The 23,704-nt window shown below is 39.6% G+C and overlaps 1 protein-coding gene across 1 annotated transcript in view; it reads left to right on the top strand.

Moving 5' to 3' along the window:
* Positions 1-23,704, top strand: part of ENOSF1 (enolase superfamily member 1) — a 95,202-nt gene that overhangs the window by 34,286 nt on the left and 37,212 nt on the right. Inside the window, exons 6-7 of the mRNA XM_073631436.1 lie at positions 17,561-17,633; positions 17,722-17,760. Coding sequence (XP_073487537.1) covers positions 17,561-17,633; positions 17,722-17,760 — 112 coding nt within the window. The remainder of the gene's footprint in view (positions 1-17,560; positions 17,634-17,721; positions 17,761-23,704) is intronic.

The raw sequence follows: 23,704 nt of genomic DNA on the forward strand, positions 1-23,704 counted from the left end.
AATTATAACACCTTAACCCACCAGCATCGATAGTATCGTCTTGTATCTTTTATAACCCCAATGTTTGATAATCACCAGGTTACCATTCACCTTGTATCTACCCCATCAAGAGCCTGTCTTGGATCAGTTGGTGGGGGCTAGGCCCGGAACCTCCAGCCACGCCTGCCACATTGAGTAGAATTTGTGTGGAACATTCCTGTGTTGGTATTTTAGTTTTTCTCTAATCAATAGTCGGAGTGATCCACAGTTGGGCGATTAGCTTACGGGCCACATACAATAAACGCAGGATGACAGATCCAGTGTTTCCTCATTCAATGCTCCTAAAAAACATATAACTGGGTCATGTGGTACAGGTCTCATATATACCTTAGATACTGTATCTATGACCTCCCTCCAGTATCTGAAGAGTTTGGGGCATTTCCAGAGCATATGGAGGAGATCACCGTTGTCACGTTCACATTTTGGACAAAGGGGGGAATCTCTGAGTCCCCATTTATGAAGTTGCAAAGGAGTCCTGTATGCTCTATGCAATAGGTGTAAATGGGATAGCCTCTGTGACGCTGATACTGAGACCAGGGGGCGGCAGAGAGGCATAGATCCCAGGTCTCTCCATCAATAGTTCCCACATCACTCTCCCAACCATTTCTGTGGGGCAGCCTGGAGGAGTCCTGCAGTTGGTTGAGGAGAATACTATAGCACCTGGATATCATACCTTTTTTGTCATTTTCCATGAGTATGCTTTGTATTAGCATGTGGTCAATCTGCTGGAGCTTAGTGGTTCTTGCCTGAGTTTGTATGGCGTGATGTAACTGTAGGTATTTGTAAAAATTAGTGCGTGGAATCTCAAACTCCCCCTGAATCTCCATGAATGATTTAAAGGTATGGCCGTTATAGAGCTGGGAAACATATTTTATGCCTGCCTCTTTCCAGTTTTTAGATCCTCTAAGTTTCAATATTTCTTTATATTGTCTATTACGCCACAGGGGTGTGTGGGTCAAGTAGCCCTGTATACCCAGCAACTTTCTAACAGAGGACCATAGTGTATTCAGTAGTTTCACCGTGGGGGCCCCAGGATCTAAGTGCATGTATCCCGCCTCTAGCCAAGTAAGTGCAGACACGATCTAACCTGGTATGTCTAAAAGCCTACGGATAGGGTCTGCTAGCTCTATCGTTCCCCAGCCCCCCAGCTGTTGCAGCTGGGATGCCAGGTAGTAAGCCCTGGGATGAGGGACCACTAGCCCCCCCCCTCCTCTTTATTGTACTGTAGTGTCGATAACCTTATCCTAGCATTTAGGATTCTAAATTGGGATTCTATTCTATCGAACCATCTCGGGGGAATCCATACTGGGGAATTGTTAAATACATATAGCAGTTGTGGTGCCCAGACCATTTTAATGCGATTTACTCTCCCAACCACTGATAAAGGTCGTTTACACCAGGCAGTGCATTTTTCACTAAACTTATTTAGAAGAGGAACTAAGTTTAAGGTAATGTATTGGGATGGGTCTGGAGTCACCTGAATGTCCAGATAGCGAAACAAAATTACTATTTGGTTCATCTCCACACAGGCAGGCAGGGGGGCATCCAGGGGATCCTGTGGCAGCAGCACCGACTTACTCCAGTTAATGGAGAAGCCGGATAACTCCCCAAAGGCTCTAATAAGGGTCATAACGGCCTGTAAAGTATTCTGGGTGTCCCCTAGATAAAGTAGAGTGTCATTGGCATACATTGACACAATGTCAGTGCCCGTGCTCCGCTGGAACCCTATGATGTTAGTTTTTTCCCGTATTCTTGCCGCTAGGGGTTCCAGAGCAAACAGCAGGGGTGACAAAGAACACCCCTGCCTAGTGCCCCTGAACAGTGGAAAGGACTCTGATAATTCTCCATTGATTCTGATCCTGGCTGAGGGCTCAGCATACAGAAGTCTAACCCATTGAATAAAGTTATCCCCTAGTCCCATACTCTTCAGTACCTTCCACAGGTAAGGCCATTCAACACTGTCGAAGGCCTTAGCTGCATCCAGTGAGAAGATTGCTCTGTTGCCAGTGTTGTCTACGGAGTTGCAGGTTCAAAAAAAGCCTGGCTTCAGCAGGACAATAATAATTGCCTCGTTCTTGGAGTCTAGCAGAGACCCCTTTTAAACGCCTCATTATAGACCTTCAATAGCATAGGAACTTGTGTGCCTGAGTAACGTTTGTAAACTTCAGATGGAAGGCCATCCATACCTGGCGATTTATTGTTTGTGATTGTGATAAGACTGTAGCCAGTTCTTCTTCCGTCAATGGTGCATTGAGCATAGCAACATCCCGTCTGACAAGCTGGGAAGTTCACATTCCTCTAGGAATTCATCTATTTCCATGTCAGTGGGCCCTACCTTGGAGTTGTATAGATCTGTATAGAAGGCTCTAAAGACCTGTACAATTTCTGAGGTCTGGGACCGTGTAGTACCCTGAGATAGCCGACATGAGGGATGAGGACCTCTGTGCACACTCCATTACCGCTAGCATGTGCCCAGTCGCCTCTCCCTCCTCAAAATGCGACTGTTGTAGGAAAAAACATTTATTCTCAGCCAGCTGCAATGCCAGTTGTCCAGACATGGATTGTGCTCCTAACCAGGCCCTTTTTGTATCCTCTGTAGGATTAGTGATGTATTTATCCTCTGTCTCTGTGACCAATCCTCACACTGTTGTTTCCCATGCCTTTGTGTCCGTTTTAATATGGTTTATTAATTTTATAAATTGCCCTCTCATAAAGGCTTTTGCTGCATCCCACACAACTCCAAGTTTGGCTGTATTTACATTGTCTTGCAAAAAATATTTTAGCATGTCTCGCATTGGGTCTGGTTCTGGAAACAGAAAAAGCCAGAATGGGGTAAGCCTCCAAACTGGTCTTTTAACCATAACTAGCTATAACTAGCTGCAGCATTGCCTAGTCCCAAATCTATCCTGGATAGTGTTGTGGAATCTCATATTAGCCAATGTGTTTCATATTATATATATTGATTTGCATATATTTTATTGATAAATATTATTATTATTATTATTCATATTATTATATAGTAGTGGTTTTATCAATATTATTATTCAATAAGTAAAGCAACAATTATTAATCTTTTAATAATGTATACTGTGTTTTCCATAGATTTAGAAAGTCTTCATTTATAAGTGTTGAACTTTAAATGACCTCTGCTTTATGACAAGTACTTGTAAACAGGTGTTCTCGAAAATGTATTAAGATAGTCTACTGGATGAAAGTTCATTAGAATAGATTCAAGTTATGTAGAATGGTCTCAGACAGATAAGAAAACAGGTGGTTAAAATAATTAGGTGGAATACAGGAAAGTTATGTACAGAACATTAATTAAGTTTGACAGGGTCAAACAAAGGTCTGCTTGTGCCCTCATTAAAACTGTTAAAATACATGCATATAGTGAAACATATAAAACATCTGGTGGGGTTATTGAAAGTTAATTGTCTCAAAGTTGTAAATCTGCAAATCCTTAAAGCTAGTTAAATCTTATCAAGATAAGGAGAGTTTGATAACACAGCTGGGTGCCAGACTGTCTCTATACAGGTGTTTTTAATTGGACAAAAACAGTTATAAATCACTTTAATGAACATATAGGAATTTTGGGAATAATTAAGTTTGTCTGGTTGTAGAACAGGTGTCAGATTTATGGTTGGTTACTTTGATGTAGATCTTAGCGACCAATCATAGGTAAGAAAGATAGTTGAGATAAGACTTGTGAAATGGTATATAAATGCAAGCTCTGCAATTGTTAGACAGACAAGTCAGATAGGAGCTCATAAGGCTGAACTCTATGTATGCTGCCCTATTGCACGGGTCATAGAGGTCAGAACCAATGGGCAAGTATCTGTCCTAACTTGTCCCCTCGGACAAGTCAGATAGGAGCTCATAAGGCTGAACTCTGTGTATGCTGCCCTATTGCACGGGTCATAGAGGTCAGAACCAATGGGCAAGTATCTGTCCATAACTTGTCTCCTCGTACGAGTCAGAGAAGACTTCTTGACTTGTTCCAGAATGTGGTCTCAGGTGAATTTCCCTCAAGAACTTGGTCGAGCTGGAACCCAGAACTCTGTGAGGGGACCAGACCACCGGCCAATTGGCTGGTCCCTATCAGGTAAGAGGTTCCCAAGAATTGGCAGTAAAGACCCATTCTGGTTCAAGGTAAGAACAATTCACAATTGTATCAATTGGGGTAGAGGATAAGAATATTTATATCTAATATGCATGCATGGTAAGAAACTGTATAAATTAGATCTGTATCTTGTAATATTTTGAACATAAACCTGTATGTTATCAGCTGTTAATAAACCTGCATTACTTAAGTTCTGCCTGGTTCGATACTTTACTATTCTACTTCATTTGGTGGCCCGTACGGGGACAGCATAACCTCAACTCCGATCTTGCCTAACTCCATGCTGGTGAGGCACTGAGCTCAACACAATTATGCGCAATGTATATCAGGTTAGCAGACACCTATTATTAGTTCTGCATTGTGTTGTGCCATGTTTTGCTAGCGCTAGGAGGGGCGGGTGGTTGTTGTTGGGGTATCGCTGTCCACCAGGCAGATCTTTGTGATGGCAGGTTGGGTTTTCTCAACTGTGGGTGCCTTAAAGTACATTGTACAGGATGAGATACCCTGGGTAGAAAATGTATTTATTTATTTATTAATTTTTTTAAATTTTTTTTGTTTTTTCTCTTTTCTTTTTCTTTTCTTTCAATTCTTTATTTTCTGAAGGGGTACCCCTGTAGAGGGTTAATTACTCTCTATGTAAACCTAGGCGTAACATGCATGTTGTTTACCTGGACTGCAAAAATTAGTCAGGATGAAGTTTTGGGGACTTAAAGACCCCTGGAGAACTTGCGTAACATGCATGTTGTTTACCTGGACTGCAAAAATTAGTCAGGATGAAGTTTTGGGGACTTAAAGACCCCTGGAGAACTTGCGTAACATGCATGTTGATTCCCTGGACTGCGAATTTAAGTCTGGATGAGGTTTTGGGGACTTAAAGACCCCTGGAGAACTTGCGTAACATGCATGTTGTTTACCTTGACTGCTAAATTTTGTCTGGATGAGGTTTTGGGGACTTAAAGACCCCTGGAGAACTTGCGTAACATGCATGTTGTTTACCTTGACTGCAAAATTTTGTCTGGATGAGGTTTTGGGGACTTAAAGACCCCTGGAGAACTTGCGTAACATGCATGTTGGTTTCCTGGATTGGTAATCAATCAGGAGAAGGCTTTGGGGTTATCAGATCCCTGGAAAGCCTAAGTTAAAAAACTGAAACAGTACTGATATGTAGCTACTAGTAGGAAAAGTACCTTTGTGGTGTAAAATAATATTCATGAGTTTAGAAGGTTGGTGTCAGGAAAGGTAAGTCCTGACAGGTAAATAAGGTGAAGGTTTTGGAGCTCCATTTGTTAACAAAGTTAAAAGGTATGTATCGTCTTTGTGCTATAAGTGTATGTGTTTATATGTATCTGTTATAACGGTCTGAGTTAAGATCAGGTTGAGACATTCCTGATCGCCGTGGCAAGCAGGGCTTGGCGGTTTTTCGTGTCTTGAGACAAGCGTTTTGGTAAGGAGACGTATGCGCGTACGGTGCCTATTGGCTTTACTCAGAGCACTGCTGTCCATAAGTAATTACTAACTAAGCTGTCAGTTTTAATATTCTGTGAATATTTGTATATTTATATATAGTCGGGAATTTGTGTTCATGTGTATGAATACTTTGCTAGGTGGAGTGACTGTGTATTGCTATATAGAAAACAGAAGATAATGTCATTTTGTTAATGAATGTTCACAAATGTAAGTTAATTTATTTGTAATGTTTGTAGAATGTTAGGGAATATTGTATGTGTGAGGGAGACTGATCATCTCCCAAATTAGGTTAGAATAAGTCTGTAGTGGTTGTAAAAACGTTGGTGTGAAAGGACCCTATGTGTTAGTTCTATGAGTGAATTGTAAGAAGTATGTAACTGATGCTGAATTCTGCATAGTGTATGATGAATGTGGAAATGGTATGTATCTTCCATACAAATACAATTAGAACTTTCTGTGTCATATCTTTGATTTTGTGACACGTGTTATTAGTATTTGTTAGGAGGATTTATATTTATATGAGTTAAATGTGTGTGTGTGTGTTTTTTTTTTTTTTTTGTATGAGGTGTAAAATGAATCCCTATGTGATTGATTGTATATGTCTTTCGTTGAGAGGCTAGGGATTGATACATATATGGTGACTGATTGACTTTAGCGTCAAAGTTCTAAATGTTATTGGCAATGAGTGAGTGTGTGTAGAAGGCACGAATCATTAATCTTTTTTTTTATATTCTTTTGAATATGTACCTCAGCTAGATAGCACCATTAATGAGCTGAGGGAGTTAGAAGTTATTTTAACTGTAGAAAAAAGAAAGTTGTTTGTTTTAAGTAATTTACGACACAAAGTTCTCCCATATTTTTTTTGTATCCAGCATACTGCTTTTGGAAGGAAAATATCTGTAGATAAATTCAATATTGCTAATGTAATTAATGTCATGCTTAAAAACATTTTACAGTTGTAGGTTTTACATGTTAAGCAAGATAATGTATTTCTTTCAGTATGAGTGTAGGAGAGCAGAAAAGTATAGTCACCATTTTAGAAATAGCTGTCTGCACGTACGTGCAACAACTACATTAAATCATCTTAGTACAGAGTATTAAGATGACCTGTCACAAAGATGAAAGAGGCACATTTAGGGGAGTTATGTCTGGTGCCTTTAGACAGACACTGGATGAGCTGACCATAAAAATAAATAAATTAATTAAATAAAATCTCAGAATACGTTCTTATTCTTAAACATTTGTTGATTTTTTTTTAGAATATAAACTGTAGATTATAATAGGTATTTTGTCTTTTATATTATGGACTGTAGTAGTGAAAGGTGCATTTTATTTTTAGTTCATCACTTTTGTAAGTAGGGTGCTTATTCTCCCTTGTAGCTTTTGTTGTTTATTTTGTTATGTCCCTATCTTATTGTACAGTATTATGTATACTGTCATCTTTATATATTTGCCTACTTAGTAGTAATCACAAAGATAGTAATGGGATTTATTTATTTGGTACAAGGGAACTCCAAATTGATATTTGTTTCTTATTTTCTAAAAAGAATAGTGAAGAGTGATGCATGGTAACAGTGCTACAATCTTATTATATGTGCTATATGTAGCACATACAGGGGGGTGAATTAGATAATTAGAGTCTTAATTTTTAATCTTAGCTTGTAAGCTCTGGTGAGCAAGGTCCCTTATTGGTATTGGCTAGAACTTATTTTGTCCTACCTGATTACAATCTTTAGTAATTATCAGGTTGATTATTAGTTTGCCTAAATAAATAATTTGTTTCTTTATTCCAGGAGCAGCCAGCACGTTTTTCATATGTAAAGTTATACTTTGTAAAATTTCACTCCTTTTGATTTTTTATTATTCAAGTTCCTAGTTATGCTACTACAGGTGGCAAAGTCAGTTTTTTGATTAGGGTCACTCTGAATTAATATGCTCTAATTAACAATAAAATTTGTATATAATTATTCTTAAGGAAGGGACAGTAATGCACATTTTCTTAACCTCTTTAGATTTAACAGACTGTGCAAGTGACCATGTAATTTTATTTTGATTTCTTTTTAATTATGAACAATCACAATGTAGTTTCACAAAATGTAGTTCTTCAAAGTCTATTTTGTGTGCCTGTATATAGATTTTATTGCAATGAAAGAACAAAGCTGTAGATATAGATATACTTTAATAAAAGTCTGCTCATTTTTAAAGTAAATCATAGTTTTTCATATGTTCATGCGAATGTATGAGACAACAGCTAAGTGTCTGATGTGGGAAATTTTTCCCAGGCTTGGAGTGTATACAGCACTGATATCAGATAATTGTACCCATTTTTATGAAAAATCAGTTCCATTTTGCTCTATGCTTGGCATAGACGATAGAACCTTGTGTCAACACTTATATTCATTGGTGGATAGGTTGTATGGGCTGTTGTAGACAAAATTAAATACAATTTGCTGGGCCATATGAAACTTTGGATAGATTTGTCACTAAGTTTAGGAGTTCTAGAGGCAAATGATAGTAGCTTAGACTTCATGCTGTACAGTGGGAGATAAAATGTTCATGTGTTTAAAATAATTAACCAAATTGGTGTAGTTTTGTTTCTAAACAGATCCTTGTTTTAGATGTGATCTCTTGTTCCAATCAAAGCCACTAAAGGAATGTATGTCAGTAAACCTTGATGACTGCAAGTACATTAAAGATCATAAAAGGAAGTGGAAGAATTCACAATTCAAGTGTCCGTTTAAATCCACATTTGTGACAGTGACATTTTCCATTTCTATAGTAGTCAAAGTCTGACTGAGATTACCAAGAGTGTTATTCACATAAGTGCAAGTGGAATACATACAAGAGACTGTTGCAGACAAAGACATTGGAAGTATTTCAGTAATGGACAATTCTAATTTATTATATGTGATACTTTGTATGTAGAGACTTACTGTTGTTTTGTTTGTTATATATGTTATAAGTATTAATATTGTGAACACCTTAAGGTGGAACTTTGGTCAGAAAATTGATTCCTGCTGGATCACTTGAGGCTAACCCTTTTTGCAGGTGTAGCTATGAAGCACAGTAAAAATAAGTGCCTATACTGTTTAAAATCCACTGTTCCACCCTGCTCTACACAGGCTCAGTTGTGCTCTATTTTTTTTGCACTGCTTAAAATCTAGAGGACAGTCTGCTGACAGCCTGAAATTCTACTGCTGCTCAAAGGTTATGGGTTTCAGTAAAATGGTAGCATAATAATTAATGTGGAATGTATTTTTCTTGCTAATGAACCTTATTTTATCACATTTTTGTGAGTAGAGTTCCACTTTGAGTAAATGTTCAATCATTATAAACAAATAGTTTTATCATTTTTTGGAAAAAAAAAAAAAAAAAAGTGGGGAGGTTTAATGTAATGGGTGTGACATTATCGCTAGACTGTATGCTATTGATGCTTTATAGGATATGTTATGATATTTGTCTTGATTTTGTTTTATAATTTATGTTTTAAGACATAGGAGAGGTAGGCTACTGACTTAGACAGTATAGCAGTGACTGACAGAAGAGACCCATGCTGACTGTTATTGTAAAATATTCTGCAGTATAGTATGTGCAAAAATTGACAAAAAGTGAAATGGTTTTGGGTTTAGCAAACTTTGTGGGAAGACTACAAAATTAAAACTAATGAAATATCTGGACTGACTATATTGACAGTATGACATGACCAGGGTAATAGTGACTGATAGGTGGAGTCAAGGTTAAGAAATGATAAGAATTTTACAATTATTGTATGGGAAATAGTATAGGTTGGGAAATGTAAAAGAATAGTCTATATAAAATACTTTGTAGTGAAATTATGTACTTCAAGGGATTTATACTAACAATTATTATTAATATTGTAAGAGTATTGTATTATGATAAAACTATATAGATATATTTATATTATTTTAGCGGATGTTGTAGAAGTAAAAGGAAGCCACTAAATTAAGTTATTAGATAAGATGAGAGTGGAGGAGCCATTGCTTTGTAGGTTGCCCTGAAATGTTTGCCAGAGACCTATTGTATCCTGACACTGACTTTATTTTTATTTTTTATAACTATATTTTTGAAGTGTATTTTATATCCAGACAAATATCGGGTGATCGCAGAAGACATGATGCAACTTGTTACAAATGTTAAATTGCTACAAAGGAAGGATTTCATGCAATAAAGAAGGAACTGAAACATCTGAGACTTGTACCTTTGCAGAACAGGTATGCACTGAACTTGTGTCTTACAGCATCCAAAGCAGCTTGTGCTATGATACTGGACCAGCAAATGATGATGAAGGAGATCTCTCCAGACACATCAAGCACTTGGCTAAGCTGAAAAGACCTATGCAGGAAAAGGCAGAGCCTTATGGGACTGAGTCTGCTGAATGCTCCTTGGGACCACATACTTGGCTTTCATTCACTAGCTGAATGGATTGTTCCTCTTCCCTGTTATCCTTGATGTGATGTTGCTGAGTAAATATTGCCTGTTGCAAGAAGTTTGTGGCAAGAATGATCACAATGCCACTGAGACTGACAACTATGTTTTCCGTGCCACATATGGAAAAGGACTTTGCAGCTACAGAAGAAGATGCAGTGTTTTTGATTGGACTGATTTATTTATTTTTTATTTTTTGGACTGATTTATTTTTATTTTTTTGGACAATTTATGTGATCAGTGTTGGGTGCATGGGGTCTCTGAGGAGCATGGTGGGTGATCTGTACTGTAATTGCTGTGAGGCTTATGCCTCAACAGGGGGGAAATGTTGTGGAATCTCATATTAGCCAATGTGTTTCATATTATATATATTGATTTGCATATATTTTATTGATAAATATTATTATTATTATTATTCATATTATTATATAGTAGTGGTTTTATCAATATTATTATTCAATAAGTAAAGCAACAATTATTAATCTTTTAATAATGTATACTGTGTTTTCCATAGATTTAGAAAGTCTTCATTTATAAGTGTTGAACTTTAAATGACCTCTGCTTTATGACAAGTACTTGTAAACAGGTGTTCTCGAAAATGTATTAAGATAGTCTACTGGATGAAAGTTCATTAGAATAGATTCAAGTTATGTAGAATGGTCTCAGACAGATAAGAAAACAGGTGGTTAAAATAATTAGGTGGAATACAGGAAAGTTATGTACAGAACATTAATTAAGTTTGACAGGGTCAAACAAAGGTCTGCTTGTGCCCTCATTAAAACTGTTAAAATACATGCATATAGTGAAACATATAAAACATCTGGTGGGGTTATTGAAAGTTAATTGTCTCAAAGTTGTAAATCTGCAAATCCTTAAAGCTAGTTAAATCTTATCAAGATAAGGAGATTTTGATAACACAGCTGGGTGCCAGACTGTCTCTATACAGGTGTTTTTAATTGGACAAAAACAGTTATAAATCACTTTAATGAACATATAGGAATTTTGGGAATAATTAAGTTTGTCTGGTTGTAGAACAGGTGTCAGATTTATGGTTGGTTACTTTGATGTAGATCTTAGCGACCAATCATAGGTAAGAAAGATAGTTGAGATAAGACTTGTGAAATGGTATATAAATGCAAGCTCTGCAATTGTTAGACAGACAAGTCAGATAGGAGCTCATAAGGCTGAACTCTATGTATGCTGCCCTATTGCACGGGTCATAGAGGTCAGAACCAATGGGCAAGTATCTGTCCATAACTTGTCTCCTCGTACGAGTCAGAGAAGACTTCTTGACTTGTTCCAGAATGTGGTCTCAGGTGAATTTCCCTCAAGAATTTGGTCGAGCTGGAACCCAGAACTCTGTGAGGGGACCAGACCACCGGCCAATTGGCTGGTCCCTATCAGGTAAGAGGTTCCCAAGAATTGGCAGTAAAGACCCATTCTGGTTCAAGGTAAGAACAATTCACAATTGTATCAATTGGGGTAGAGGATAAGAATATTTATATCTAATATGCATGCATGGTAAGAAACTGTATAAATTAGATCTGTATCTTGTAATATTTTGAACATAAACCTGTATGTTATCAGCTGTTAATAAACCTGCATTACTTAAGTTCTGCCTGGTTCGATACTTTACTATTCTACTTCAATAGTCCTCCATGCGAGGCCAAGTAGCGTACTTTTTTGATTCTGGTTGCCCACTACGCCACACATCCCTCAGTCTGAGCTCCCCATGCACTCTGGCAAAGGGTGTATGTCCCTCACCATCCAGTTTGATGTTAGTGGGAACAGGTAGTTTATCTTTAAAATGATTCAGGTAATTGTTATAGTCTCCTACAGCCAGAAGTGGGACCTCTGGATATTGTGCCATAAAACTCACCAGACTCCTGAGGACCTCAGACGAGTATGGAGGCGGTACATATATACCAGCTAATATACAGGATAGACCATGGATTTTACATAGCAAAAATACGTATCTTCCCCCCGGGTCTATGATTTTCTTAGAGCAATGAAACCGTATATCCTGCCTTATTAGTATGCTCACCCTCCTGGAGTATGCAGAGTATGTGGAATGGAATTGTACATCATACATACGTGGACTTAGGCTAGGGGGTGGATCTGGGGAGAAGTGTGTCTCCTGCAAGCACACAATACCGGCCCCCATTGATTTAAGGTGTCTAAGGACCACCATTTTCTTCACTGGGGTGCCTAGGCCTTGAACATTCCATGACAGGATTTTTAAATTAACCGCCATATACAAACATTACCGTCATTAACAACACCATAATTGCCTTTTGGAAGGGTACATTGCTAGAGAGTATTACAGTTATACATAGAAAGCATACATGATCTTGCATACCAACATTACCAGTGACAGAAGTGGTGATCCATGTACAGTCCAGGTGTTGAGGTGCTAGTGGGTCAGAACAAAACCATATTATGCAGCAACAAAAAATCTTAAGTCTACACGTGGTTTTTATACATAAAGAAACTTGTTGAGCCAACTGGGCTCCCAGCCCAGTGGGCTGCGTAGCAATCTGTCCCCATGCAGCCGCTATGGGGGGGGAAGGCCGTGGAAACTCCTGTTAAACCCAAAGGTTGGTTGAAAAAGGGGATTCACGCCTGCAGCCTGCGTGGGACACCCCACGATGTAGGCAGTTCTAGTGTTCTCCTTCAGCCGCCTTGGTCATAAGTAAAGGTAACTAATCGTGTTTCTTGTTAAAAAAAAAGGTAACTAATCGTGTCAACAGTTAATAAAGTATAAGGAGAGGATCAAGTGGTCAGAACCGTGAACCAACAATAATGATGGGAGAGTAAGCTGAAGCAGCTATCAGCATTGTGAAAACCATCTTTCAGGCCGGAGCATTACTTTGCGACTTAGCTGCTTTAAGTGCTCTGTCCTCTCGATCCAACCACTGCGCTGCTGATGCAGGGTGGTCAAAGAAGTGGATCTCCCCTAGAGCAACCACCCGAAGTCGGGCAGAGTACAGCATAGCATATTGTAAGTTGAAGGCCCACAATCTTTTCTTAAAGTCCGTGAATTTCGCTTGTTGCTTTTGCAGCTCTGCAGAAAAGTCTGGGAATAGGGAGATCTTGGAATCATCAATTGCCATCACACCACTCATGGTCCTGGCTTTAGACAAGATAGCATCCCTGTCCTTGTAATTAAGTAGTTTAAAGAGGAAGGCGCGTGGATGATTACCCGGTGGTAGAGGGCGGGATGGGACCCTGTGTGCCCGTTCAACTGCAAAGAGTGGGAAGAAGGCTTCTTTGCCAAAAGTAGAAATCAGCCAGTTTTCAATAAAAGCAACAGGGTTTTTACCCTCAGCCCTTTCTGGGATGCCTAGGGCGCGCACATTATTACATCTCATACGGTTTTCTTAATCATCCAAACGGGCAGCATGTTGATCTGTGAGGTGGCAGTTATATTGTAGATGCCTTTGCATGGGGGCTATACCATCCTCAACTGCACTTATCCTGCCCTCAATGGCGGCCGTGTGTTCCCTTAGTTTCTGCATATCTTGCCTCACAAATGATATTTCCGCCTTAACCCCCTTTACTTCATTTGCCAATGTAGAGATAGACATATTGCATGCTGTCACCGCAGAGAAGATGTCTCTGAGAGTGGGTTCTGTGTTGTCAGATGGCGGGGAGGCAGATTGGGGCCCTGTGAATAAGTCTCTGGGTGTACTCACTGTGTTCCAGTCTGGGGATAATCCATTGGCATCCTCCAGCTGGACCGTGTCATCTGCATCAGATTGGCCCCCTGTAGCTTCTTCCAGAACAAACGAGGAAGGCTGCTGGTCTTTTGGGGCTTTTCCTCCGAAGAGAAGTCTCTGGGCCGCCTCCTTATATTTTTCCTTTGACGAGCGCTGTGGCAAGGCGCCATCTTGGCTGAGGTCATCATGGAGGCCCCGGTTCTCTTTATTTCGTTTTGTCATGCTTCCGAGTGAGCAGAATAGTGGTGTGATGGCTCGCTAGCTCCGCGGGACCGGTACCGTTCGGTTGTGGTTTGTTTCGACCCAGGATGAGTGATTAGCAGGATGACTGCCCGGATTCTCTTTGAAGAGGAAGACAAGTGCGACCGTCTACATTCACTGCTCAGCGATGCTCCTTTCAGCACCTGTTTGACAGGTGCATATCATTGCAGCTTTTTACAGCAAGGCCCATTCTTGCTTTCATCAAGATTACCTCTATAGGGTTACGGTGGGAAGGTGCCAACATCCAAAGACCAATTTTTATGCACCCGTTACTTCTATCCTAAGTCAAAGTACACACCAGAATGTATCCATAAAAAACCCTAATCTTGTTCCCCGTGCACTACATTGTGGCCTCATCATACACAATGGCTCCCCAGCTGTTGCTGAGCAAAATAAAGGCAGCTTGCAGGAAAAATTTCTTTTTTTTTGGCTTTATAAATACAATTATTGCTGCAGCAGATTCTAGACATGGTACAGATCTGCCACTTTACAGGTAGACTAAGTGGACCTCACAGGCAACATATTGGAAGGAATTTTTCATTTTTATGCTTTTCACTTTAAAAATGAAACAATCACTGCTCATTTAAATTATTAAATATACATTTTTTTATTGATACATGTCCCCCCAGGGCAAAACCCGGACCCCTATAACCAGTGTATGCCCAATTACTTGCAAATAAGCCTTCAAAATGGGCACCTTTGATTTTTGACGCTTGGGTCCCACTGACTTTAATAGGGTTCGTTATTCGGGTCCGAACTTTTGCGGTGTTCGAAAGTTCTGGTGCGAACCGAACAGGGGTCCGTTCGGCCCATCCCTAGTTGTCAGTCTTAAATAGGCTCGTCCGGGCTGGAGCCGATGGGAGGAAGCGATACAGAATGTTTACAAAAGGATTTAAAGGGGCCAATACTTGGCTATAACGAAAAAGCATTGCAAATGCCATAGTATAAGTTCCTTAGTAAAAATAAAATAAAGAGGGAAATGGACCGATAATAATGTGCATAGGAAATTGGTGAAAAATAATAAAAATAATTGGTGCTTAAAAATTGTTATTATAAATTATTATAAAAGCTTGTAACCCTGCATAACGGATTATAGAAAATATTATAACACAGCATAGAATAAAAGGATGGATGGAAACAAACATATGGATATAGATATAAACAGAGATATCCAACAGGGGAATTTTTCAGCTAAGGTGATGAACAGACATATCCATTCAGTAATAATTATAATGAGCAACAATCATAGTGAGTGTGTTACAATTGTGTGACTGTATCTCATGCACATCTACATGCATAAACATACACATATATACATACATGTGTATATATGTCCCTAAGTGCATATACAACACAAAGGACAGGGCCACTGTGAACCTAAATGGTATTGATGTGATTATTGATAAAAAAAATGTTTTCTATATATGTATAAGAAAGTCTATACAAATAGATTCTATGTGACTATTGTTATGACTATTTACTTACCACCCTGCAGAAGGAGGTGGTGTAATCCCAAAGGGGGAAATATTTTTTTTAAAAAGGGGGAACCCCAAAAACACCTGAAAAATGATGCAAAAATATGTTAAATGTACCATATCAATATAGCTGTACATACTGTATGATAGACACATTTATTAAATAACTGTATTGACCTCAATTTCTTCGTTGAGGCCATGGGGCGTCAAAATATTGAGAGTATAAATCCATAAAGTTTCCTGTTTACACAGGGGTTGGAACCTTTCAGCTGGTGTATATTTATCAGGTATACATTCAATGATCCATATCCGTAGATCAGTAATGGCTTTTTGGTGGTGGGCAGCAAAATAGCGTGAGATACTATATTGGGGACTGCCTTCCTGGGCTGACCATCAGTGCTCCCTGAACCTGGTTTGCAAGGCCCTGATGGTTCTGCCAATGTAGAGCATACCGCACGGGCAAGATAGACCGTACACATGTGTCATGGAACAATTGTACAATGAATTGAGGGTAAACATTCTGCCGTTGGCACTGAAGATTTTTTTTTACCATGGGGAACATGTGTACAGGTAAGATGGGATTAAAGTGAGTTGTTTCAGGGTAGTGGTAGCCTGGGATTTAATTTTACTAGGCACAATTTTGCTTTTCACACTCAGCACCTTTCGATATGCAAACTTGGGTAGTGTGGACAGATATGTGGTTAAGTGGGGGTCCTGGGTTAGAATGGACCAGTGTTTTTTAAAAATATTATCCATTTTTCTATGACTGGCATGATATTGTGTGATAAATCTGGTGATGGATTCAGGAGTCTTTTTTGTCGAGATGGGCATGCTCTCTGTTTGATAAAAAGAGCCAATAAGGTTGAGGGGATAGCCTTTATCAAGAAATGTTTTCTTTAAAGTAAAACTATGTTGCTTGTAATCATCCAGTCTAGTGCAGTTGTGCCTCAGGTGCCTCAACTAGAATAGTGGAGAAATGAATTCCCAGCCGTGGGTTTAGTATAATTTTTGGCGATTATCAAGGAATTTGTATAAAAAAGCTCTAGGTCCAAAAAACATATGGACACAGGGTCTACTACTGAAGTGAAGGATAGGCCAAAAATAATAGAATTACAATGGGCGACAAATTCTTGGAGTGAGCTCAAGGGGCCATCCAAAATGATGATGATATCATCAATATACCGACCGTAGAAGATCAGGTGTGCCGCAAAGGGGTTGTTCACCCAAATACACCTTGTCTCCCACAGCCCCATGGTCAAGTTGGAATAGCTAGGGGCAAAATTAGTCCCCATAGCTGTACCTTGCTTTTGAAAATAATAATCACCTTCAAACAAAAAATAGTTGTGTCCCAAAGACAACTTGGTAGCCTGAAGAATAAACTCTATTTGTTGTGTATTGAGGAGGGAATCCTCATTCAGGTGCCTAAAATATATTTAAATATGTATTAATACAGAAATGCATTAAAGTGATATTAAAGCTTCAGTTTTCGTTTTTTTTAATTAAAATAATAAACATGTTATACATACCTACCAATGGTTTTGCACAGAGCAGCCCAATCCTCTTCTTCTGGGGATCGCCACTGGTGCTTCAGGCTCCTCCTCTTCCACAAGTGCCCCCATGGAAAGCTGCTTTGCATAGGGGCACTTGTGCATGCTCATTTTAAAGCTGCCCCATCTGTGTCTGACACAAATTGGGTGACTCAGCCACACTCGCACAGGATTTGATTGAAAGCAGTGGGAACGAATATCAGTCTGCCCAGTGAGGAGGGAGACAGTGGTGAGAGCCACTGCTTTTCTGCACATCGCTGGATCAGATTGGGCTCAGGTAAGAATAGAGGGGGGATTTTGCAGACCAGAAGGTTTTTCACCATAATGCATAGAATGCACCACTTTAACTTTTGTGTTTTATATCTGCCTGAGATTCAGCTTTAAGCACTTTATAGAGTTATTTAATTTTGTGATAGGCTGTTTCATTTTCCTAAACTGCAAATATATGTTATATCATAATGTGTCTTTTCCTTTTATATCCAAAAGACTCCAGAGCAGCTGGTATCCTGCATTGATTTTAGATACATAACAGATGCACTGACAGAGGAAGAAGCTCTCGGTAGGCAACATTTTTACACCAGGGTCACAATATGAAATTATTATATTTTCCACGCTGGGAATATTTTATATGTAATGATGTTTTGCAGAAATACTTCAAAATGGAAAACAAGAACAAGAAACCAGAGGTAAATTGGAAACCAAACCAAGCTGCTATATGCACTTGCACATATGTTTATGATTTATATTTGTCACAATACTGTACACTCTATTTTCCTGCGGCGCTGCCTATGACACTCTAGCACAGTGGTGGCAAAGTTTCTTTTTTTTTTAAATGAATTCTTTATTTATAGAAAGTTTTCACAATTACAATAAGCAGAAAAACATAGAAATACTCAAGATACATAGACCTAACAATTTACGTACAAATTCAGAAAGGGACCATTAGGATAACACCATACGTCTAGGTCTAGAATATTTAACATAGGTACAATATAAACCCATCTTGGGCCAAAAGCGTAGTCCAACAGACTTCAAGAGACTTAATAGGACATTAAACAAAAGCCCGTCATGAAACCCAATGCAATGTGGAAGGGCCTATGGGATGGACAATAAGAGAAATATAAGCTTAGAAAAAAAGGAAAGGGGGAGAGAAGAGGAGAAAAAAATGGGGGGGGGGGGGAGTTGGGAGAAGGGAGAGGATAGGGGAAGGAAGGGGGCAGGTGGGGCAGCACCACCAGCAATAGGAATACCAGTACATCTATCGTCTAAAGAAATGACACCCAGCAGACATCTGACGTTCAAGAATGTAGAGGGTTGACAATGTAAGGAGAGTGTAGCAGTCCAGGAGATTATCCCACCAGAATCTTTTTGAATTCATCCGTACAGGAAAATTCAAGCTAATAGAACCACATTTTAGTAAACCTTTAAGTTGTATTTTTGAGTGCACTAGTCAGACTTTCCATTTCCCTAATGTCCTCCACTTTAAGGATTCAATGCTGTAAAGTAGGCGGGTACACCGACTTCCATAAAGGCTGAATACATGCCCAGGCAGCATTAACTAGGTTCCTCACTACCTTTTTTTTTTTTTCTTTTTTTTTTTTTTTTGTATATGTGGACAGTGGTACTTCATTGTGGTGCAATAGTTAAAAGGAAGGTGTGAATGGTAATGTCCTGTCAGTACATTTTTCCGTGATCGCATTTACACTGTTCCAAAAACTACTAAAAAGCAGGCAGGACCAGAATAAATGTAACTTGTCCCCTCTTTCAGCACCACACCTCCAACACGTTTCAGGAACAGAGGGATAAATCCAAAGCAGTAGTGTTGGGGTGCTGTACCACAGGGTTAAGATTTTATACCCCAATTCTTGAAATTGAATGCATATACCTGTAGATGATTAAAAGAGGCTCAAGATCTTTCTGCATTCTGCTAGGGTCCAGCAAAGTTGGAGGTCATTTTGCCATTTGTCTAGACTCTAGATACCTAGGGGTTCTGTGAAGATTCTTCGAGTAACAGTTTGTAAGAGAGGGAAGTGGCCAACTTTCTTGATAAAGGGGATCACAAGTGAAGCCCTTGATAGAACCAAAGAGGATGGCTGTGCAGCAGGAGTTGGACAGAGACTGCAAACATGCTATTTGAATTATTGACAACTGGGGATGTGCTTCAGGTCAGTCATAGACTGGAGACACATTACATGAGACTGCTAGAGATCACTGCTATTACAGTCTCTTTACAAATCAACAATTCCATATTAGTACTAAATATAGACATTTAATGTTTGCAAAATCCAGGTCCATTATAATAGTATACATTATAAAAGTAAGATGGTTTGGAATAAACTTTACTGGCTTAAATAAGCACCTAGATAAGGAAAAAACAGGCTACCATTTGAAAATTGTGTTGGCTATGGCACCCCTCCTTATTCTGTCATGTTCAGACATAATATACCTACGTTTGAAATCAATGTTCATATCAAAGCTTTAATGTATACAAAATTGGGATGCATGTGTTTGGGCCCCCACCATGCTCATACCAGCTTGTACAGTGCATCCGGAAAGTATTCACAGCGCTTCACTTTTTCCACATTTTGTTATGTTACAGCCTTATTCTAAAATGGATTAAATTCATTATTTTCCTTCACAGCCTTTGCTCAGTACTTTATTGAAGCACCTTTGGAACCAATTACAGCCCCAAGTCTTTTTGAGTATGATGCTACAAGCCTATCACACCTATTTTTGAGCATTTTTTTCCATTCTTATTTGCAGGACCTCTCATGCTCCATCAGGTTGGATGTGGAGCGTCGGTGCACAGCAATTTTCAGATCTCTCCAGAGATGTTAAACGGGTTCAAGTCTGGGCTCTTGCTGGGCCACTCAAGAAAATTTATAGAGTTGTCCCATAGCCACTCCTTTGTTATCTTGGCTGTGTTCTTAGGGTTGTTGTCCTGTTGGAAGATGAACCTTCACCCCAGTCTGAGGTCCAGAGCACTCTGGAGCAGGTTTTCATAAAGAATGTCTCTGTACATTGCTGCATTCATCTTTCCCTTGATCCTGACTAGTCTCCCAGTTCCTGCCGCTGAAAAACATCCCCACAGCATGATGCTGCCCACACCATGCTTCACTGTAGGAATGGTATTGGCCAGGTGATGAGCGGAGCCTGGTTTCCTCCAGACATGACGCTTACCATTCAGGCCAAACAGTTCAATCTTTGTTTCATCAGACCAGAGTTTTATTTCTCATGATCTGAGAGTCCTTCATTAGGGATGAGCTGAACACCCCTCGGAGAACATGCGAACAGACAAAAAATCTGTGCGTACGTGTAAACACCGTTAAAGTCTATGGGACATGAACGTGAAAAATCAAAAGTGTTCATTTTAAAGGCTTATATATAAGTTATTTCCATAAAAAGTGTTTGGCGCCCATGGGGACTGCCCCAGGGGACATGTATCAATGCAAAAAAAGTTTTTAAAACGGCTGTTTTTTCAGGAGCAGTGATTTTAATAATGCTTAAAGTGAAACAATAAAAATGAAATATTCCTTTAAATATTGTGCCTGGGGGGTCCCCTTAGTCTGCCTGTAAAGTAGTGCATCTTTCTCAGGTATTTTACTGTGCCACAGCAAATAGACATCTCCAAAGGAAAAAATGTCATTTAAAATTGCTCGCGGCTGTAATGTAATGCATTGTATTGTATTGTATAGATAAAAATCAATGAAAAAATTGGCATGGGTCCCCCCCAGTCCATACCAGGCCCTTCGGGTCTGGTATGGATTTTAAGGGGAGCTCCACGCCAAAATTAAAAAAAAATGGCGTGGGGTCCCCCCCCAGAATCTATACCAGACCCCTATCCGAGCAAGCAGCCATGGCAGGCCAGGAAAGGGGGGGTAAGAGCAAGCTGCTTGTCTTCAACATTAGGAGGGTGCTTTGGGGTCCCATGTTGACGGGACAATGGCCTCATTCCCACAACCCTTGCCCGGTGGTTGTGGGGGTCTGCGAGCGGGGGGGCTTATGCGGGGGGCCAGATCCTGCCCCCCCTGTGAAAATATGTAGGGGTACCCCTACCCATTCATCAAAAAAAGTGTCAAAAAAGTAAAAATGACAAGAGACAGTTTTTGACAATGCCTTTATTAAAAAAAAGAAAAAAGTGTCTTGTGATGTCCATCCATCTTCAATCACGGCTCCCGATGACCCGAAAAATAGAAAGAAAAAAAACTCTGCCTCGATGGGATGCGTCCCGCCGTCTGCTGTCTCTTGGCTTTGACAGCTGTTATATAGGCAAGGGCGGGGCCACCCAGTGACCTAAACGGATGACCCCACTCCTCTCTGATATCACGTGAGACAGCAGTCGGCGCGACGCCTCCCATCGAGGCAGAGCTTTTTTTTTTTTCTATTTTTCGGGTCCGGGCACCGTGATTAAAGATGGATAGGCATTGCGGGACACTTGCGGGATATGGGAGGGGGATCCAATAAGCTCCCCACCCACAGACCCCCACAACCACCGGGAAAGGGTTGTGGGGATGAGGTCCTTGTCCCCATCAGCATGGGGACAAAGTGCTTTGGGGGAGACCCCAAAGCATCCTCCCCATGTTGAGGGCAAGCGGTCTGGTATGGTTCATTCGCTCATTCCCCCCTCCTTTCCTGGCCTGCCATGGCTGCTTGCTCGGATAAGGGTCTGGCATGGATTCTGGGGGTGACCCCCATGCCATTTTTTTTTTACATTTTGGGACGGGGTTCCCCTTAACCACTTCAATACACTGTGTTATATATACTACACTGCCTGCACTGACTGAATATAAAGTCTACACTGAATATCTAATCTAAAAAAATATATATACACCAGACTTTGTGTGTGTTTGTGTGTGTGTATATATATATATATATATATATATATATTAAATACACTGCGAATAACTAACCTGTCTACCTAATCTAGCTCAATCTATCTCCGTCGACAGTCACACTATACATGGCCGCTATGTAAGCCTTATATAGTGTGGGGCATGGACTTAGTCCCCCTGAGCCATGATTGACCAAAGGCACCCTGCCTTTGGCCAACTATGGCTCTCGCAGCAGAGCATGCTGTGATTGGCCAAAGCATGCAGGTCAGGTGCATGCTTTGGCCAATCATCAGATATCAATGCACTGCGATCTCGCAGTGCATTATGGGGCGTTCGATGGTGCTCGAATTTCCTGCGAACGCTCCATAATATTTGCTGTTTGGCGAACAGGTGAACACTAATGTTTAAATCGAACTTACATTCGACTCAAACATCGAGCTCATCCCTATCTTTCAGGTGCCTTTTGACAAACTTCAGGTGGGCTGTCATGTGCCTTTTACTGAACAGTGGCTTCTGTCTGGCCATTCTACCATACAGGCCTGATTAGTGGAGTGCTGCAGAGGTGATTTATCTTCTGGAAGGTTCTCCTCTCTCCACAGAGAAAGGTTGGAGCTCTGGCAGAGTGACCCCTGGGTTCTTGGTCACCTCCCTGAGTATGACCCTTCTCCCCCGATCGCTCAGTTTGGCCGGGCGGCCCACTCTAGGAAGAGGACTGGTGGTTCCAAACTTCTTCCATTTACAGATGATGGAGGCCACTGTGCTCATTGGGACCTTCAATGCTGCAGACATTTTTCTGTACCTTTCCCCAGATCTGTGCTTTAATACAATCCTGTCTCGGAGGTCTACAGACAATTCCTTTGACTTCATGGCTTGGTTTGTGCTCTGACATGCACTGTTACCTGTGGGACCTTATATAGACAGGTTGTGTGCCTTTTCAAATCATGTCCAACCAACTGTATTTATATATATATACAGGTTGACTCAAAGTAAATTGTAGAAACATCTCAAGGATGTGAAAACATAATGCACCTGAGCTCAATTTTGAGTGTCATGGCAAAGGCTGTGAATACTTATGTACATGTGATTTTTTTTTTTTATTTATTTTTTTTTAATAAATTTGCAAAGATTTCAAACAAACTTCTTTCACATTGTCATTATGGGGTATTGTTTGTAGAACTTTGAGGAAAATAATGGATTTATTTAATTTTGGAATAAGGCTGCAATATAACAAAATGTGGAAAAAGTGAAGCGCAATGAATACTTTCTGGATACACTGTATGTTCATCATCATGACAGACACAGCTATGTTTTTCACCTATGGGTCTAATGGGAAATTCCAAAAGTGAAGGTGACTTTTATCTGCAACTTACCTGTCCCCATGTGTAGGCAAATACCAGGTAAGTTGCTAGCCTATCCTAGTGATTTGGTATAAGGGTCCTTTGGATCCTTTACCAAAACACTTATATACAAAATATAAAACATAAAATATAAAAAGCCACACCTTTAAAAGTTAACTTTATTTTAGAGAAATAACTCTCCATTTCATTCTTTATTTATACACATTATATAATATAAAAGATATAAGTATTATATATATCTCACTCATGATGTTAGGGTTTGTAGGTAATTCCCATTATGTAATCAATAGCAAATATTGCTGTTATACTGTGTACAATGTTACTTTAATATGTATATTGTTTGATAAATAAACAGATATACGTTGTATACGTTGTAGAACATGAAATAAAATATTATAATGATAGATAAAAAATGTACCAGTATATAAAGTAAATAAGAT

The sequence above is a fragment of the Aquarana catesbeiana genome, linkage group LG05, assembly GCF_042186555.1.
Source record: "Aquarana catesbeiana isolate 2022-GZ linkage group LG05, ASM4218655v1, whole genome shotgun sequence".
In the NCBI taxonomy this organism is placed as follows: domain Eukaryota; kingdom Metazoa; phylum Chordata; class Amphibia; order Anura; family Ranidae; genus Aquarana; species Aquarana catesbeiana.